This window comes from Zootoca vivipara, chromosome 9 (genome assembly GCF_965207765.1).
Source record: "Zootoca vivipara chromosome 9, rZooViv2.hap1.1, whole genome shotgun sequence".
NCBI classification, from domain to species: Eukaryota; Metazoa; Chordata; class Lepidosauria; order Squamata; family Lacertidae; genus Zootoca; species Zootoca vivipara.
Window position 1 is genome coordinate 68,677,708 of NC_142592.1, and position 20,536 is coordinate 68,698,243.

At 46.8% G+C, this 20,536-nt stretch overlaps 1 protein-coding gene across 2 annotated transcripts in view; it reads right to left on the minus strand.

Annotated features, from left to right (window-relative positions):
- Positions 1 to 20,536, minus strand: part of KCP (kielin cysteine rich BMP regulator) — a 96,609-nt gene that overhangs the window by 67,468 nt on the left and 8,605 nt on the right. For both annotated transcript variants that reach the window (XM_088676513.1, XM_060279271.2), the window contains exons 3-8: positions 20,408 to 20,480; positions 9,237 to 9,505; positions 7,359 to 7,542; positions 4,510 to 4,577; positions 2,957 to 3,127; positions 58 to 154 (exon numbers count right to left, since the gene is read on the minus strand). In XM_088676513.1, coding sequence (XP_088532639.1) covers positions 58 to 154; positions 2,957 to 3,127; positions 4,510 to 4,577; positions 7,359 to 7,542; positions 9,237 to 9,505; positions 20,408 to 20,480 — 862 coding nt within the window. The remainder of the gene's footprint in view (positions 1 to 57; positions 155 to 2,956; positions 3,128 to 4,509; positions 4,578 to 7,358; positions 7,543 to 9,236; positions 9,506 to 20,407; positions 20,481 to 20,536) is intronic.

Sequence of the window (20,536 nt, forward strand, 5' to 3'; positions counted from 1 at the left end):
GGAGAACCCAATAAGGGAATAAAGGCAGATTTTTGCCTATATCACTTGCGTCCTTACCTGGGTGGCAAACCGGGCAGCACTCCCCGGGCGGCGTGTATCGCTCCCGGCACGAAAGCTCTGGGCAGCTGGATGCTTGGCATCGGACGTTGCCTGCCTAGGAGAGTTGCAGAGAGAGGAGAGATTTGTATGGCGGCGCCAATGTGGTCACGAAATGCTTGGCAACGGTGAACACATGGCAGGAAGGGTGAGCGCATTGCTTGGTGCTGATGATGTCAAAGCTGCTGCAGGCCTGTGGTAAAATTGTAGGGTTGCAAACAGTGCCGGGTTTCGGTTTGATGAGGCCCTAAGCTCCTGAAGGTAATGGGGCCCTTTCTATGTCCAGCTGTCCTTTGCCAACAACAAATGGTCACTGTTTTTTTCTGTTGACTATATGCTCTATGGTAATTTATAGACCTAATAGGTATCTCAAGCCATTTGCCCATGTTGCCATGCAACCAGTCCATGCAGAATGTAGGCACCCTATATATAGAAAGGAGCAAACCAGGGATATTTTAGGGAGCAGGCTAGAAGGTGGGGCCCATGACTTACATCATAGGAGCCTACACAACACAAAACACTGTTGCTGGATGTAGGTTTTATTTTATTGGTTTTTTATCTTATATTTTGTAAAAGTACACCCAGGTTTTTCTCCCTCCTTTAAATCTTTTTGGGCCCCCCAAAAGAGTGGGGCCCTAAGCTAGTGCTTGTTTAGCTTATATGTAAATCCGGCACTGGTTGCAAAGGACCCCAATGGCTAATCTAGTTCAATCCCTGCAATGTAAGAATCTCAGCTAAACAGTCCACGACAGTCAGCCATCCAGCCTCTGATGGCTAACCTTCCGCGAAGGAGAGTCCATCGCTTTCTGATGGAGTCTGCTCCATTGCTAAATAGCTCTTATTGTGAGCAAGTTCTCCCTAATGTTTACTTGGAATCTCATTTCCCGTCCCTTGACTCCATTGGTTTGAATTCTACCCTACAGAGCAGCAGAAAACAAGTTTGCTCTATCCTGCATGGGACAGCCCTTGAGATGTTTGAAGATGGCTCTCGTATAATAATAATAATAATAATAATAATAATAATAATAATAATAATAATAATAATAATAATAATATATTATTTATACCCCTCCCATCTGGCTGGGTCTCCCCAGCCACTCTGGGCGGCTTCCAACAGAAAAATACAACACAATAATCTATTAAACATTAAAAGCCTCCCTGAACAGGGCTGACTTCAGATGTCTTCTAAAAGTCTGGTAGTTGTTTTTCTCTTTGACACCTTATGGGAGGGTGTTCCACAGGGCAGGCGCCACCACCGAGAAGGCCCTCTGCCTAGTTCCCTGCAACTTGGCTTCTCGCAACGAGGGAACCGCCAGAAGGCCCTCAGGGCTGGACCTCATTTTCCGGGCAGAATGATGGAGGTGGAGACGCTCAGTCTCCTCTCAGTCTCCTCTTTTCCAGACTAAACATGCCCAGCTCCTTCAACCGTTCCTCATCAGGCTTGGTTTCCTTTATTTATTCTTTTATTTATAGTTATACTTTTCAAGTTTATACATTTCACTAATTTTATACATTTCATTATATAGCATTATATAGGTGGATATAGCAACCGAGAAATTTAGTTGTTCCCACAAGGGGACAATGACAATAAAGATCTATTCTATTCTATTCATTAATTTTGACATTTCCAAACTTGACTTCCTCTTTCTGCGGTTCCTTAAAGGTATTTTTAACATCTTCAGCATATCCAAATTAACATCAGGCTTGGTTTCCAGATGCTTGATCATCTTGGCCACCCTCCTCTACACACCTTCCAGCTTGTCAACATCCTTCTTAAATTGTGGTGCCCAGAACTGGACACAGTATTCCAGGTGTGGTCTGACCAAGGCAGAATAGAGGGGGACTATGACTTTCCTTAATCCGGACACTCGACTTCTGTTGATGCAACCCAGAATAGCAATGGCCTTTTTTGCTGCTGCATCACACTGTGGGCTCATGTTCAGCTTGTGGTCCACCAAGACACCCAGATCCTTTCCAGATGTACTGTGCTTTAGGCACAATTCCCCGTGATGGTGGGCATTGCCAGCTTCCCCCTGGCACTGTTGGGTTTTTTGAATAGTCAAGTTACTTTAGAGCCGGTCTAATGTAAATACTGTCTGTTTAAGAGAAACAGGTGCCGGTGTTTCTGTTAATTGCTCACAGGCATGGGCTCTGCTTTTTGTATATAAGGCTCTGCCAGAAAGCCTTCTGTATCTCTTAGTTAGATCTTTCAGTTTGATTCATCTCTAACTAGATCACTCTCTCAGTTGTTCTCAGTTTAAGAGATTCCCAGTTGAATCTTAGTATGAGAGTTGCTTAGTTACAAAGCTAGTTTGCTGTTAATTCTTGGGTAGTTTAATGGGAGTTATGTGGGAGTTTGTGGGATGTTTGGAATGGGTTGAAGGTTGGAATGTTGCTAAGAGAGAAAGCATTTATCTTTAGTTTAAAGTCTCTTTAGAGTCAGTTTGTATATCACTTAAAGAAACCCAACCGTTTATATTTTCATCTGCATACTTTTACAAGTGTGCAGCTAGTAAGGGGTTTCATTTAAGGGAGATAATTCGCTCTTGGTGGTGTTTTCTTAGCCAGGTCAACTTCTGACTACGTATACTCTGCGTGAAGCGTACTTTAAAGGGCCGCTGTAAACTGGGATATATGATTTAGATTAAGCAAGTTTCAATACCCAGTTTTCTCCTATATTCTTATCATATATATATTATTTTCCAATAGGCACAGACTGGCTCTAGCCCTGCACCTGCCCCTGATCTGGAAGATGAGGAATCAATACAGGTGCTAAATCTGATCCGCACCTTTTTGTTTTCTTGCTGGCACCCCATGGCATTTGACCCATCAGCACCCCCACCCCTTCCTCCACGCTCACCTGGCAGATGCAATGCCTGCAGGGCTCCTCCAGGTACCTCTGCCCATCCTTCAAGAGGTGCCCTTTGTAGAAGCAACCTCTACACACTGGGCAACACTCCCCCTGAGGGGTTGCGGGGTGCTGGCATGGAGGAGGAGAGCAGTCCTCTCTCTTGCAGGACACTTTGCCATCCTAGGTAGAGAAGGTACAGCGTTACTGGGCAGCAAAGGCACTCACAGTGCCCAAAGCAATGATTTATTATTATTATTATTATTTTCAATTTTATACATTTCAATAACTTTACAGTCATTGTAACATTTCAAAACTTGACTTCCTCCCCCCTCTTTCTGCGGTTCCTTAAATTTATTTTTAAAATTTTCTGCATATCCAAATTAACCTACTTTGCTCATTTATTCATCTACTTTAAATATGAAACTGCAGGTTATCACAACAATCCTGCTTATCTTCTTATCCGTTTACAGTTTATCTGTACATCTTCAATAAACCATTTCCATTTTTTTATTTAAAAAAGTTTGCTATCTTGATTTCTTATTTTTCTGGTAAGTTTCGCCATTTCTGCATATTCCATAGGTTTTTGTATCCATTCTTCTTTTGCCAGGACTTCTTTCCATTTTGGGGCAAGTAACACTCTTCAGAGTCGGACACGACTAAACGACTAAACAACAACAACAACACTCTTCCTTCTGTAGTTGCATACATTAAAAAATTTCTATACAGTTTGGGTAGTCCTGTCCCTATAATTCACAAGGGAAAGCTTCTGGGTTGTTGTTTTTTTTACAAATGTTATTTTATTTTTATTTTGTTATTGATTTTCCAATTTTAACAATTTTATAACATCGTAATATAACATCATTGTATCATTTGCCCTGCCGAGCTCTCGACTTCCCTCCCTCCGTCTTCTTGTTTTCTTATATCACATTTTTATTTCCACACATTTTTTACATCTCCATTCTACAGTGGTACCTCTACTTACAAATTTAATGTGTTCCGAACACACATTTGTAAGTCAATATTTTTTTTAAAGTCAAATCCCATAGGAATGCATTGGGAGAAAAAAATCGTAAGTCGAAGCAACCCTATCTAAAAATTCGTAAGTAGAAAAAATCCTATCTAAACTGCATCCAAGATGGCGGACGGAGCTCCATTTGTAAGTAGAAAAATTCATAAGTAGAGTTATTTGTAAGTAGAGGTACCACTGTATATCTGTCTTATATTATTAAACACTTTAATCAGCAGTAGAATGACCCTTCTTTTAAACGTTGTTAGTTTTATCTCAGTCCTACTAGTGTCCTTATATGTGTACAATGATTCTCTCTATATAATATAAATTTATTCCATTCTCTCTGGAACACTTGGTCGTTCTGATTCTTGATTCATTCATTCATTCATTCATTCAATAGCACCTTCAACAATTGATTTATACTCTGCCTGGACAAAGTCCTTCTGGGATGCTCACCCGTCACATTAGTGCCACCTGTAGAGGCACACCTGGGCCATGGCAAGGCAGATCCTTGCGGGGTTGGGTGTAATCCTGACAAGAGCCCCCCCCTCACCTCACAGCGGCAGGTCCAGCATGGCTCCAGGCTCCAGCTCTCCCCTTCCTTCCGGCCGTCAGCACAGCCTGCAAAGCGGGGGCGGGGGGGAGAAGGTCAGCACTGAGGAGAAACTGCACCTGCTGAATTTCTCCCTGTGGCAAAGCTGTCAGCAATGATGGAATCATAGGATCGCAGAGTTGGAAGGGCCCTCCAAGGTCATCTAGTCCAACCCCCTGCAATTCAGGAATCTCATTCAAGACAGACGGCCTTCCAACCTCTGCTTAAAGAACTCCAAGGAAGAAGAATCTACCACCTGTCAAGGGAGACCGTTCCCCTGTCGAACAGCTCTGACTGCCAGAAAGTTCTTCCTGATGTTTAGTCGAAATCTCCTTTCTTGTAACTTGAAGCCATTGGTTCAAGTCCAGCCCTCCAGAGCGACAAAAAACAGGCTTGCTCCCTCTTCCCTGTGACAGCCCTTGAGATATTGGAAGATTGCTGTCCTATCTCCTCTCATTCTCCTCTTTTCCAAGCTAAACATACCCAGCTCCTTCAACCGTTCCTCATCAGGCTTAGTTTCCAGACCCTTGATCACCTTGGTTGCCCTCCTCTGCACACCTTCCAGCTTGTCAACATCCTTCTTAAATTGTGGTGCCCAGAGCTGGACACAATATTCAGGTGTGGCCTGACCAAGGCAGAATAGAGTGGGAGTATAACTTCCCTTGATCTGGACACTAGACTTCTGTTGAGGCAGCCTAGAATAGCTTTGGTCGTTTTTGCTGCTGCATCACACTGTGGGCTCGTGTTAAGTTTGTGGTCCACCAAGACCCCGAGATCCTTTTCGCATGTACTGCTAGAGAGACAGATGTCCCTCATCCTTTTTTTTTTTTTTTTTTGCATCTGGTTCTTCCTGCCTAAGGGCAGGACCTAATAATTCCTTTAACTGTTTTTAAATATGCAATTGTCTTAGATATCCTATTCTAAATCCAATGACATGCTGCAGGGATTTTGACCATTGGGGTTCCCTTCCCACTCTGCCATTCTATAATTCTATGCTCTGCCGCTGAGCCCATTAGAAACTCCTTCCCCGTGGATCATGGCCCTGCATGCGAGACTGAAAGGAGGGCGGGTTGCTTCCTCTCCCACTCCAACTCAAATGGGGCCCAATCCACCATCTCTTGTGGCAGGCGCAAAGGACTGAAGCCAACACTTTGACACCAATGTGGGGCTACCTTTGAAGGTGACCTGGAAACTGCAACTAATCCAGAATGCGGCAGCTAGACTGGTGACTGGGAGCAGCCGCCGAGACCACATAACACCGGTCCTGAAAGACCTACATTGGCTCCCAGGATGTTTCTGAGCACAATTCAAAGTCTTGGTGCTGACCTTTCAAGCCCTAAACGACCTCGGTCCAATATCCCTGAAGGAGCGTCTCCTCCCCCATCATTCTGCCCGGACATTGAGATCCAGCTCTGAGGGACTTCTGGCAGTTTCCTCCCTACGAGAAGTGAGGTTACAGGGAACCAGGCAGAGGGCCTTCTCGGTGGTGGCATCCGCCCAGTGCCAGATTTATGTATAGGCTAAACAAGCTATAGCTTAGGATCCCACTCCCTTGGGGACCCCCAAAAAATTAAAAAACAAAACAAAACTGGATGTACATTTCCAAAATACAAGATAAAAAACAAATAAAATAAAATCTACATACGGCAACAGTGTTTTGTGTTGTGTAGGCTCCTATGCTGTAAGTCAGGGGCCCTGCCTGCTATATAAAGGGCCCCATTACCTTCAGTAGCTTAGGGCCTCATCAAACCTAATTCCAGTCTTGCGCCTGCCCTGTGGAACGCCCTCCCATCAGATATCAAGAAAATATATAACTACCTGACTTTTAGAAGACACCTGAAGGCAGCCCTGTTTAGGGAAGTTTTTAATGATTGATGTTTTCTCGTGTTTTTAATATTCTGTTGGGAGTCACCCAGAGTGGCTGGGGAAACCCAGCCAGATGGGTGGGATAATAATAATAATAATAATAATAATAATAATAATAATAATAATAATAATAATACCTTAAAGACCAACTAAGTTTTTATTTTGGTATGAGCTTTCGTGTGCATGCACACTAAATTTTTTTTATTTTACTTCGATCCAGACCAACACGGCTACCTACCTGTAACCAATAATAATAATAATTTATTATTTATACCCCGCCCATCTGGCTGGGTTTCCCCAGCTACTCTGGGCGGCTTCCAACAGAAAAATGAAATAAAATAATCTATTAAACATTAAAAGCCTCCCTAAACAGGGCTGCCTTCAGATGTCTTCTAAAAATCTGATAGCTGTTTTTCTCTTTGACATCTGATGGAAGGGCATTGCACAGGGTGGGCGCCACCACCGAGAAGGCCCTCTGCCTGGTTCCCCGCAACTTGACTTCTCGCAGTGAGGGAACCGCCAGAAGGCCCTCGGAACTGGACCTCAGTGTCCGGGCTGAACGATGGGGGTGGAGACCATTTAGGCTTTTCAAGGTCAGCACCAACACTTTGAATTGTGCCGGAAACGTACTGGGAGCCAATGTAGGTCTTTCAAGACCGGTGTTATGTGGTCTCGGTGGCCGCTCCCAGTCACCAGTCTAGCTGCCGCATTCTGGATTAGTTGTAGTTTCCAGGTCACCTTCAATGGTAGCCCCACATAGAGCGCATTGCAGTAGTCCAAGCGGGAGATAACTAGAGCATGCACCACTCTGGAGAGACAGTCTGCGGGCAGGTAGGGTCTCAGCCTGCGTACCAGATGGAGCTGATAGACAGCTGCCCTGGACACAGAATTGACCTGTGCCAGGTCAATATCACCAACAACTCGACGCCCTTTCATGTACTCACCCCGGCAGCGAGGCCGGTCGTGGCGCAGCGAGCACTCTGCTTTGCCATGCGCGCACACACAAGTGGTGCACAGATCTCGGTCCCAGGAAGCGCCGTCCTCATAGTGCCGCCCCTCCCAGAGGCATGCCGGCCGCCGACATTCACAGTCCTCCAGGGACTTCACGCGGCCCAGCAGGTCCGAATTCTGGGGAGGGAAAGACGGGGGGACACTGTGGGTGAGGGGGGTGTTACTCTGGGGAGGAGGATGTCCTAAGAACAAGGCTCTGCCCCCCCCCCCCCCGGAAAGAATCGCATTTGATATTCAGGGTAGAACCTGCTATTGTGGAAAGGAAGCTTTTAAAGAAACAAAACAAAACACATGTTTTTAGTCCTCATTGTCAGCGGGCAAAATAAAGAAACTCGGACCCGTTACGTGTGGAATACAGCACTTATGGAAAGCTCGACTCACCACTGGAGGGTGAAAATGTGGGAGTCAAAATCCCAAACGCATGATTGCCAGACAGGCATATGAGGAGCTGACATTCATAGCATTTCTGAATCAATATCAAAGAGACTAAATGAGATCAATTCCTTAATGCTTTGGCAGGAATTTCTAACAAAGGAGACAATCTTATATACTTCCTTCCTGCCTGAGCTTTCGCTCTCTTCTTTTAAGCCAGTGTGATGTGAGCTCCACTTTTTTTGTAACTAAGAAGTCTTTTGAGCTGCATACTACTTTGATGTATTTGCTGCCTGCATTGAAATGTAAGTAAACTTCCTTTTCAGCTAAAACATGTGGTTCATTCTTAGCAATGGGGACAAAAGGGGGAAGGCCTGTTCCCTTATTTTAACAGGGACAAAAGGTGTCATTGCCTATTTCCTAGCTTCCAGAAGGCTGCAAATGCACGTACAGTGGTACCTCGGGTTGCGGACCCGACCCATTCCAGGGTGCTGTTCGCACCCCGAAAAGTCTGCAACCTGAGCGGCGCTTTCGCGCATGCGCGAAACCGCAATAGAGTGCATCTGCACATGCATGAAGCGCGACGCACACAGAACGCTTCTGCACATGTGCTGGAACCCAGAAGTAAACACTTCTGGGTCCGTCACGTTTGTAACCCGGAAAAACGCAACCCACAGTGGATGCAACCCGAGATATGACTGTAAGTGTTTTTACTATGCTAAAATAGCTTCACAGCCCATTTACTCTCATTTAAAGGTAAAGGGCAAAGGGACCCCTGACCATTAGGTCCAGTCGTGACCGACTCTGGGGTTGCGCGCTCATCTCGCATTTTTGGCCGAGGGAGCCGGCGTATAGCTTCCAGGTTATGTGGCCAGCATGACAAAGCCGCTTCTGGCAAACCAGAGCAGCACACGGAAACGCCGTTTACCTTCCCGCTGTAGCGGTTCCTATTTATCTACTTGCACTTTGACGTGCTTTCGAACTGCTAGGTTGGCAGGAGCTGGGACCAAGCAACGGGAGCTGATCCCGTCGCAGGGATTCGAACCGCCGACCTTCTGATCAGCAAGCCCTAGGCTCTGTGGTTTAACCCACCGCACCACCTGGGTCCCTATTTACAGGGCCTCGAAAGAGTCCTCATTTACACACATAATCAGCATTCAGTACCAACAGTACCAAAATTGTGAAATTGAGGAATATGTAGCTGGGGTGGAGCGGTTATCAAATGTTGCCCTCCCTCAGGATGCCATATTAGCAAAGTCTGCCTCTTTTTAAGGCTCCTTCCTACATCTTTTGGAGGTAATTAAGCAGCGAAAGAATGGACACCTGGCAAAAAATGCTGCTGTCACAAGATTCATGTTGAGCCGGAGTTAGACTAGATGACTCCTGGGAACCCCCCGAACTCTAAAATTCTGTGTGGTGGGATCTGAGCTTCCCCTCACCTGCTCTTTAACCATGTCCAACATTGTCCCCAGCCCGTCCACAAGCTCCTCCAGCCGCCTTATCCTCTCCTCTGCACTGGCTGTGCTAGATCTCGCTGGTCCCGGCGGCGGGAAGTCCGACTCGCTGGGCTCCCGTTGGTAGTGGCGGATGTCAGTCAAGGCCGGCGGCTCAAGGAGCGGCAGAGGGTCAAGCTCAGGCAGGTGCTCGTCTGGTAGGTCCACATAGCGCTCCTCAGGTGTGGTGTAGGACAGAGGGAGGAGGTCTGGCTCTGTGGGTCAGCGAAAGGGAGAGAAAAGGGGGCAGGCAGAATGGTCAAGGGGGTGGAGGGACAGCCTCTTAGGAAATGGATCTATTGCTTCTGCAAGGGTGACATTTGGTACTGGGCCCAGTGCCCAGGACCATGTGGATTAAATTAAACTGAAAACCGTGTTTCTAGTCCTCAGGATTGCAGGTACAGATACCTTGGCTCTCAAACGCCAAAAACCTGGTTGGGTACCGGTTTTCAAATGTTTTCCGGAAGCCGAATGTCCGATGCAGCTGTCAGCTATTGTTTCCAAGGCGCCTGCACCAATCAGAAGCCGCGCCTTGGTTTTTGAATATTTCAGAAGCCAAACTGGAATGGATTAAGTTTGGTGCTTTTGTTTTTGATATTTATTTTGCATTTTTGTTTTTGAGGCTTTTCGGTTAATTTGTTTTTGTGACTGTGTGGAACCCAGTTCAGCTACTGATTGATTGATTGATTGATTGATTGTGTGGCTGTGGAAATGGATAAAAGCCCTGCATCCAAACAATGACGACCATCAGTGCATATAATAAGAAATTATTATTATTATTGTTATTATTATTATTATTATTATTATTATTATTATTATTTTAACCTACAATACTGTCTTATTTATTTTATAGTGCAGCACATTTATAGTGCTTTCATTTTATGGAGCAACGTTCTCGTTAGATAGTAAAATTCATGTTAAATTGCTGTTTTAGGGGTTGGTTTTGGAATGGATTAATCCATTTTGCATTACTCTCTATGTGAAAGCGCGCCTTGGTTTTGGAACGCTTTGGTTTTGGAACGGACTTCCGGAACGGATTAAGTTTGAGAACCAAAGTACCACTGTATAGCCTTCCTATACCAAATGCCAAAGGTTGCTAAATTAAGCATTGCCTAATTGCATTTTCGCAGTTTACTTCCCATAATTACCTTTCCTTTTCCTGCCCCGCATCTCCCAACATTCATAGAATCATAGAACTGTAGAGTCCAACCCCCTTGCAATGCAGGAATCTTATGCCCCATGTGGGGTTCAAACCCACAACCTTGAGATTAAATTTTTTTTCCGCCCCGCCCCCCCTCTAATGGTTCTGAGTGCTTGCCTCTTACTTTCTTTCTTTTTATTAACTTCTTCATTTCATAGATATACATAGATACCCAGAAATACACACCCATCACAAAGCATCTTTTCATAATATACTAAGGCAAGACAGCTACTTAGTCTAAAAAAAGAACAAAGTCGTGAGGAAGAAAAGCAAAAGAAGGAGAGACCTTAAAAAGGAGAAAAGGGAAAGATAGAAAAGAATAAAAGGACTTCTGGTTCTTTGTCTTGCAACTACAAATGATATCCATTCCTTAAAATCCAACCCTTCTATCTTCCATAAACCAGTGTTTATTTTTTTTCAATCTTCATGCTCATGGTTTTTCTCTAATGAAATGTGTTAACTTTGCCATCTCAGCCAGAGCCAATACTTTTATCAGATTGAGATTCCCATGCTCTGCCAATGGAGCGATCCCAGCCTTCAGCTTCCCTGAATTCTAGCCTTAGGAGAGAGAGAGAGAGGGAGAGAGAGAGAGAGAGAGAGAGAGGAGAGAGGAGAGAGAGAGGAGAGAGAGAGGAGGAGGAGGAGGAAAACTCATCTCTGCCAGCTTCCCCTATGCCAGGTGTAAGTTTTTATGAGCTTCTAGAATCATAGAATCATAGAGTTGGAAGAGACCACAAGGGCCATCCAGTCCAACCCCCTGCCAAGCAGGAAACACCATCAAAGCATTCCTGACATATGCCTGTCAAGCCTCTGCTTAATGACCTCCAAAGAAGGAGACTCCACCACACTCCTTGGCAGCAAATTCCACTGCCGAACAGCTCTTACTGTCAGGAAGTTCTTCCTAATGTTTAGGTGGAATCTTCTTTCTTGAAGTTTGAATCCATTGCTCCATGTCCGCTTCTCTGGAGCAGCAGAAAACAACCTTTCTCCCTCCTCCATATGACATCCTTTCATATATTTGAACATGGCTATCATATCACCCCTTAACCTTCTCTTCTCCAGGCTAAACATACCCAGCTCCCTAAGCCGTTCCTCATAAGGCATCGTTTCCAGGCCTTTGACCATTCTGCCATGCCGTTTCTCGGCTGTTCTCTAAGCTAAAAAGTCCCAAATGTTGCATCCCTTTGATCGCTTGCCTTGCCCTCCAAAACCTTAAATTAAAAAAGAAAAAGAAAGAAAGCTCCTCGCCTGGCCTCCCGCTGCCCCTCCATCTCCAGCGAGACTCCAGCCCCCCCTGACCTCCATCTTGCGCAAGGACCCCCTGACCCACCCCCAGGAGCTTGGATCAGGGGGCACCCGAAGGGGTTGTGAAGCCTCGACCCCTCCCTTCCGGGGGCCCAGTGGGGTGTGTGCACGTGGGCCCAGACACTGGGCATTCCTCCTCCTACCCGGCTGACCCGGCCAGAAGCGCTTAATGAGCCGAAGGGGGCAAGTTGGGGGCAGCCAGAGCCAAGATGCTCATTAGACGCATGGATGGCTCAGGACGCGCCTTGCCAGCAGTCGGGAGGAGGGGAAAAGGAGGGCCGCTGAGCAGGAATTGTTGCCAGAAAAAGGACGGAGAGGTCAGGAGGAGATGTGGGCAATGCATAGGGCAGGGGTGGGCATAGGTGCCAACCCCCTCAGGCCCTGGGTGCCTGAGAACCCTCAAAAGTCCCCATGGGCACCCACAAATTTCAGTGCCAGGGCCATGCACCTGTAGCCCCAGGCACTCACAGTCGCAGGGCCAAGCTGGCACTCCTGGGAACACAATTCATAGAACTGTGGCGTCGGAAGGGGCACCAAGGAACGGGTGGAGCTTCATGCTCTGGTACCGGGGGCGGGGCTGGCGCCCGTTCTGGGGTGGGGGTGGGGCGTGGCTTTAGGAGAGGCGTGGCGCACGTTCCGGGGGTGGGGCAGGCAGCCGCCATGGCACCCTCGGGATCGCGCTGCCCGAGGCGGAGCACCCCCACCGCCCCTCCCTTCCTATGCCCCTGCACCAAGGGTCATCTAGTCCAACCCCTGGCAAAAATGCAGGAATCTTTTTTCTCAATGTGGGGCTCGAACCCACAACGTCGAGAGTCTCATGCTCTACCGACTGACAGCCTCTTCTTATGTTCTTTTGACAAGGCAGCGAGAAGACAAGTTGCAGGGAACCAGGCAGAGGGCCTTCTCGGTGGTGGCGACTGCCCTGTGGAACGCCCTCCCAACAGATGTCAAAGAGGAAAACAACTACCAGACTTTTAGAAGACATCTGAAGGCAGCCCTGTTCAGGGAGGCTTTTAATGTTTAATAGATTACTGTGTTTTATTTTTCTGTTGGAAGCCGCCCAGAGTGGCTGGGGAAACCCAGCCAGATGGGCGGGGTATAAATAATAAATTATTATTATTATTATTATTATTATTATTATTATTATTATTATTATCCCACCCATCTGGCTGGGTTTCCCCAGCCACTCTGGGTGACTCCCAACAGAATATTAAAAACATGATAAAACATCAATCATATAATAATAATAATAATTACAGCGAATGAAGCTGCCTTCCTCCTTCATGTTGTTGGGTTTGGTTCCCAGGGATGATTCGGGCTGGAATTCTCCCGAAAACATCTAGAAAACCACATTGGCAACCTTTGGCACAAGGGGAAACTTCTCTCTGCAACTTAGGAGGGTTGCCGCCTGCAGTCTGGGCTGATAGATTGGCTTTGCGCCCACTTTCTTTCCTCCGAAGAGCTCTTTGGCCCTCTCCCCCCCCATTTTATTCTCACAGCAACCCTGCGAGGTAGGCTAGGCCGAGAGACCCTGCAGGTTATCGATGAGCCGGAAGGTGCATAGAGGAGGGCGATCGAAATGACCGAGAGTCTAGAAACCAAGCCTGATGAGGAACGGTTGAAGGAGCTGGGTATGTTTAGCCTGGGAAAGAGGAGACTTCCACTATCGCAAGGCCTGGAAGAGGGAGCGAGCTTGTTCTCTGCTGCTCTGGAGGGCAAGACTTGAACCCGTGCCGCTCAGGTGGCAAGAAAGGAGATTCCAACTGAACCTTTAGAAGAATTTGCTCGATGTAAGAGCTGTTTGACTCCCACCGAAGATGGTGATGGACTCTCCCTCCCTGGAGGTTTTTAAGACTGGATTCTTTAGCTGTGATTCCTGCATTTCAGGGGGCTGGACTAGATGACCCTTGGGAAGACTTCCAACACTATAAATCAGTGATTTCCCCAGCCCCACCCCGCTCTAGACATCTGCAAGGCTCCCTTCCCTCTTTCCTTCTCGGTTTGGAAAAAGACTTCAGAGGTCCCCAGCACCCTTTTCCAGGGGGCAGCTTCTCAAATGCTTGGGAAATGTGGGGAGGAGAGGGGGGTAAATAAAACAAGACTCCCACAGATCGCTGCAGCTTCTGGAACAGAACGCTCACACCAGAAACCCCGCGAAGCCACCTGAATTTTAGCAGAGCTTAAAGGAACTCAACTTCCATCGAGCTCCATCACCACTGCCAGTCTGCAGCAGAGGCAAAGAAGGGTCAAAATGTTTTGGCAGGCTCGGTCCGATGACCCTGCAGAACTTAGCCTCTGTTCAGGTAATTGGCCAATTAATTCCGCCCCCCGCCCCCAAGAGGTCATGGGGCAAGGAGTACGAGGTTTTTGAGAAATGAGGTTGAGCGGCGTAAATCCTTGAGGAAAGGGACCGTAGAATCTTAAGGTCTTGGAGCACAAAAACAGGTCTCTAGTTTGCAAGTGCACGCCGGAAAGTTGAGTTTCTTAAAGAGCTCTGCAACCTCAACACCGTGCGAAAGGATATTGCAGAGGTGGGAAAAGATAAATAAAGAACCAGATGCACAAATGCATGATGGGGGACACCTGGCTCTCTCGCAGTAAATGTGAAAAGGATCTCGGGGTCTTGGTGGACCACAAGCTGAACATGAGCCCACAGTGTGATGCAGCAGCAAAAAAGAGTAAATGCTATTCTAGGCTGCCTCAACAGAAGTCTAGTGTGTCCATATCAAGGGAAGTCATAGTCCCGCTCTCTTCTGCCTTGGTCAGATCCCACCTGGAATACTGTGTCTAATTCTGGGCACCACAATTTGTGAAGGATGTTGACAAGCTGGAAGGTGGGCAGAGGAGGGTCTGGAAACCAAGCCTGATGAGGAACAGTTGAAGGAGCTGGGTACGTTTAGCCTGGAAAAGAGGAGACCGAGAGGAGATACGAGAGCCATCTTCCGATATCTCAAGGGCTGTCACATGGAAGAGGCAGCGAACTTCTTTTTCTCCTGCTCTGGAGGGCTGGACTCGAACCCATGGCTTCAAGTTCCAAGAAAGGAGAGTCCGACTAAACTTTCGGAAAAACTTTCTGACAGTAAGAGCTGCTCAGCAGTGGAACGAACTCCCTCTGGAGGTGGTGGACTCTCCTCCCCCCCCCTTGGAGGTTTTTAAGCAGAGGTTGAATGGCCCCCCTGTCAGGGATGAGATTCCTGCATTGCAGGGGGTTGGGCTAGATGACCCACAAGGTCCCTTCCAACCCTACGATTCTAAGAGGGCATGGCTGGCTGGAACCCTGCAGAGGAGCACTCCATTCCACGGGGGAGAGGAACCTGTGGCTCTCCGGAGATACGGTATCCTTGCAGTTTGCCAGTTCAATTCCCGTCAGTCACGACTGCGCATGTTTCCCATGCCTGCCAGAAAGCAACGGTTTCTGGCTAGTCTTCCTTTGTATTCCTTATTTACAGGAAGCCGAACAGCAGCCAGCCCAGCTACATATTAGCTTAAGAACAGCTGTTCTAACTAAACGATTTGCCTAATATTTCCTTGGCAGATGAGAAGCCTGAGCCTGGACATATAATTTCCCCTCTGGGGAACAGGCAGACATCAGATCAGGCCTTTCCAGCCACAGATACTATATTCACCCCAGGACACTCAGTTCATAAATACAACAGGAAATGCGGTGTACGGCTTTTTTAAAAAAAAAAATCTCTGGGTCCCATTTCAGGGTCAGCGCTGCCTTTGTGGGGTTGCCAATGACGAGATCTGGTCTCATGCATGAGCAGGTTTGCAGCGTGGGTCGATGCGACGTAAGAAGTCCCCACCTTACGCCTTTTGTTTTCAAACCTCTCAAATTATAAAAAGCACTAATAGGGATTTCTGATTGATTTCTCAGCCCTTGCTTTTCCCCCGTAGGACCAATTGCAGTCATCAGCAGTCGTTAACAGCCATCTACAGGTTTACCACTCCCATCAGCCCATCACCCATTCCCATCACCCCCACCCCCCACCCTCTGTATATACATAAGGGTCTGGTGAGTTCTGTTTCAGTGTATCTGATGAAGTGTGCATGCACACGAAAGCTCATACCAAAATAAAAACTTAGTTGGTCTTTAAGGTGCTACTGAAGGATTTTTTTTTTATTTTGCTTCGACACAGACCAACACGGCTACCTACCTGTAACTAGGGATTTCTGAGGTAACACTAAACCTCTCTACTCTTCCCTATAGCCTTATTGTAACCCCCCCCCCATCCCTTGTGGGTTTTACAAATAAAATGAGAGTACTTTTCCAGCCCAAACGTGGCCCGGTATCTTTTTAAGCTCTGGGGTGAATATGAGACTATCCTTAGTGTACACACCAGTAAGGGGTTCTCCTCACTTGAGCTTTCCCCACTGTGAAGCTTTCCTCCCTCCCGAGGAAACTTTTTGTCACCCTTGAACCAGTCTCCTTCTTCCTCCTCCTCTTGGTGCACTCAAGGGACAACAAACTATCCTTTCTGCTTTAGCTAGGGGTTTTGTCCTTTTAAAGAGTATCCCCACCAGATGAGCAATAGATACCTCTGCTGGAAAGATCACACCGACGATAGTTTAAATGGCATTTTAACTTAACATTTAATGTCTTAAAATCTTAACGGTTGCGTTCAAGTTTCATGTGTACAAGCATGTGGTTTCAATAGAACTGTTCTTGTTAATCATATAATTGCAAACCTAACCAATTCCTCATCTACACCTACTCTAGTAACCTACTCCACAACCTCCCACACGCTCCTGCTCCCAAAACCCTCTCTCCCGAATTACCGAATTAACAGCTACCCATCCTCTTTAAACCCGTGGCTGTCCCGCCCCTCATGGAATGGAATGCCGTCAATCAACTAAGAGGCTGGGTTTAACACTTAACACCCTGGAGTTCTACTCAAGCCAGCCCAATCCGTCACAGTCGACAACTTGGAGAATTCTTCCAGAAATTTTGGGGAAACCAAAGTAGTGGATTTGCATAGGAGGCCCCCAAATAGATCCATCCCCATATTTTAGGTCTCCTGGGGAGGTGGCGCTGGTGGGATGTTCTTCAGCAAATAACTTGCAGGACAGTCAGAAACAGATTGAGGTCTATAAAATTATACACAGCAGGGAGAAAAGGGAAAGCGACAAGTTTTTAACTCCAGGTAGTCTTGCTGAAATGTATAAGTCCGAATCAGATAAGTGCTGGAGATGTAACGATGTAATATAGATTTGAATCTTGAGGGGGGGGGACTCTGGAAGAGCGATTTGAAGTTCACAGGATGTTATTCTTTGAAGGAGAATTGCCTGAAAATGATTTATAGAGGCTGTTTAACTCCGAGTAGACTTGCTAAAATGTGTAAGTCTGAATCAGATAAGTGCTGGAGATGTAATGAGGTTGAGGGTACGTTTTATCGTATGTGGTGGACTTGTAAAAGGGTAAAAGAGTATTGGGAAATGATATATAATGAATTGGGGGGAAATGTTTAAAAGTACCTTTCTCTCTCTCTCTCTCTCTCTCTCTCTCTCACACACACACACACACACACAGTCCTTTTCGTTGGAGATAATTCAGAGGGAAATCTCCAGGTGTTAAAAAAACGACTATTTATGTACTACTGCGGCCCGTGTTTTGTTAGCCCCAAAATGGAAAACTAGCGAGGTACCAACCAAAGAAGAATGGAAACTTAAACTGATGGAATACACACAGCTTGCAGATTTAACATACAGAATAAGAGAACAAGAAGAACGTATGTTTAAAGAAGACTGGGAAATGTTTACTGAATATATGGGTGAAAAATGTGTTCATTTAAAAATGCAGGTAGCATTAAGATAAATACAGCAGTGTAAATAAGTTTTGATGGTGTAACAATGGATGACTGAATGCTTCAGTTTATGTGAAATATGCAAGGATGTATGGTATGCAAAATGAACCATGGAAAAAGAAGGGAAGCCATTAATTTAAGGTTGTTTAAATGAATATTTTGAAATGCAAATTAGAAAATGTAATTAAAAATTATATATATATAGAGAGAGAGAGTGTGTGTTTTCCTCCCTTGCTCACAATACCCAGTAAGATAATCCAATGAAGCTAAACACTGTAATATTATGAAGATATAAAAGGAAGTCCTTTCTCACACAGTGCATAGCTGAACTGTGGAACTCACTGCCACAGTAGCCAGTGGTGGCCGCTGCCTTTGATGGCTCTGAAAGAGGCTTAGACAAATTCATGGACTAGCCCTGGCTACTAGTCGCACTGGCTGGGTTCTCATGCCAATGTCAAAGGCTGTATGCCTCTGAGATTGTAGCTGTGATTCCTGCATTGCAGGGGGTTGGATGGATGACCCACGGGGGTCCCTCCCAATGCTGCTGTGCCCAGGTATTGCTTGCCACAGGCTGGCCACGTTGAAGTCAGGATGTTGGGTGACACGGAATGCCCTTGATCTGATCCTGCAGGATCCTGACGCAGGATCCTGAAGCAAAGGGTGGCAGTCTCGAGGGAAGGAGGCTCTCGACACAGAATATTGAAGAGCTTCAGGAAGGTGCGGGAGAGAGAGAGAAAGCACAGAGGAGGCTGGATTGTGGCCAGGACGCGGTGATCGCAAAACCCTGGCGGATCCTGCCAGAGCAAGTATTAGGAAGTAAAATATTTGGCACTGACTACGAAGGTTAAAAATCACAGCGGTGCTCAGGACCTGAGGTTTTGGGATACTTCAAATCCAGGGGCTGATCTGCTCAGCTGAGGGAAGGCAACTTTATTTGGGGATCTCCAATGTATAGCTGAGCACTGGAAGATTCAATACAGATTAAAGGAATGGCACAGGACATTGTTAACCAGTGGAACTCCCTGCACCAGGAGGCAGCCTGGACAGCCTTAAAAGAGGGTGAGACAAATTCACGGAGGAGGAGAGGGCTCTCGATAGCCACAACTGGAGGCAGCGACGCTTCTGGGTCCCAGTTGCTGGAAACCACCGGAGAGGAGAAGGCTATTTTGCTCAAATCCTGTTTGCGGGTTTTCCCTTGGGAGACTCTGGTTGCCCACTGTGAAAACAGGATGCTGGACTCGACAGGCCATATGAAAGGATGCCATATGGAGGAGGGAGAAAGATTGTTTTCTGCTGCTCCAGAAAAGCGGACACGGAGCAATGGATTCAAACTTCAAGAAAGAAGATTCCACCTAAACATTAGGAAGAACTCCCTGACAGTAAGAGCTGTTCGGCAGTGGAATTTGCTACCTAGGAGTGTGGTGGAGTCTCCTTCTTTGGAGGTCTTTAAGCAGAGGCTTGACAGCCATATGTCAAGAATGCTTTGATGGTGTTTCCTGCTTGGCAGGGGGTTGGACTGGATGGCCCTTGTGGTCTCTTCCAACTCTATGATTCTATGACTTGATCTAGCAACCGCTTCTTGTGTTCTTATGTCGTGTCCTGAACAGCTATAATACTTGGTGTAAAAAAATAAATGGATCCTTTGCAAAGCCCCAGAGAGAAATCTTTCCAACATGCCATTCGCTTGGCTCGGGAACAGACAGAGATGTCAAGCCCCTTCATCACCTCCCTTCAGACAGATTCCCCCCCACTCCTTTCCCACTCTGTTCCAGATGTTTGCCCCCTCCTCTCCTTCCAGCTGGAGCCCATCCAAGGCGCATGAATTGTACCCGCCCAGGACAGGGAACATCTGGCTGGGCTGATTCCTCCTCTTCGCACAGATGTTGAAGGCTTGACAGAGGCGAGAATGTTCCCAGAGTCAGCGGGCTTGCTTTGATCTCTCTTTTCTTTGCTTCCCCGTTCCCACCAACTCCATTCCGGGTGGATAAATAATTATAAAATTGTAGAGACATTATAAAAAGCAGAGACATCACCTTGCTGACAAAGGTCCGTATAGTTAAAGCTATGGTTTTCCCAGTAGTGATGTATGGAAGTGAGAGCTGGACCATAAAGAAGGCTGGTCGCCAAAGAATTGATGCTTTTGAATTATGGTGCTGGAGGAGACTCTTGAGAGCCCCATGGACTGCAAGAAGATCAAACCTATCCATTCTGAAGGAAATCAGCCCTGAGTGCTCCCTGGAAGGACAGATCGTGAAGCTGAGGCTCCAGTACTTTGGCCACCTCATGAGAAGAGAAGGCTCCCTGGAAAAGACCCTGATGTTGGGAAAGATGGAGGGCACTAGGAGAAGGGGACGACAGAGGACAAGATGGTTGGACAGTGTTCTCGAAGCTACAAACATGAGTTTGACCAAACTGCGGGAGACAGTGCAAGACAGGAGTGCCTGGCGTGCTATGGTCCATGGGGTCACAAAGAGTTGGACACAACTAAACGACTAAACAACAACAACAACAACAGAGATGGAAGGGACTCCCCCCCCCCCCCCGGGCCATCTAGTTAAATCGCAGTTTAAAAACCACCTTTCGGTCTTCTCATTTCCAGGCTAAACATACCCAGCTCCCAGATGTTCTGGACTATGAGTCCAGACGTGCTTCCATCAGCCACCGTTTCATACAACTCTGTCCTAGATTGGGCTGATGGGAGTTGTAGTCCAAAAGGCCTTGTGTGTGGCAGGTTGGGAAAGGCCGTCACAGCCAATCAATGCCTGTGCAGACAAACCGGGCTGCCACCCAACGCCCCCAGCTCTTACCTGGCAGGTTCTCGCAGTGCCAGGGGCGGTGGGGGAAGCCACTGGGCGAAATCTCTGCTGTCTGCCAGTAGCCCTGCAAAATGAAATGGAATGAAATAATAAAATAAAATAAAATAAAGCCACCCTAAA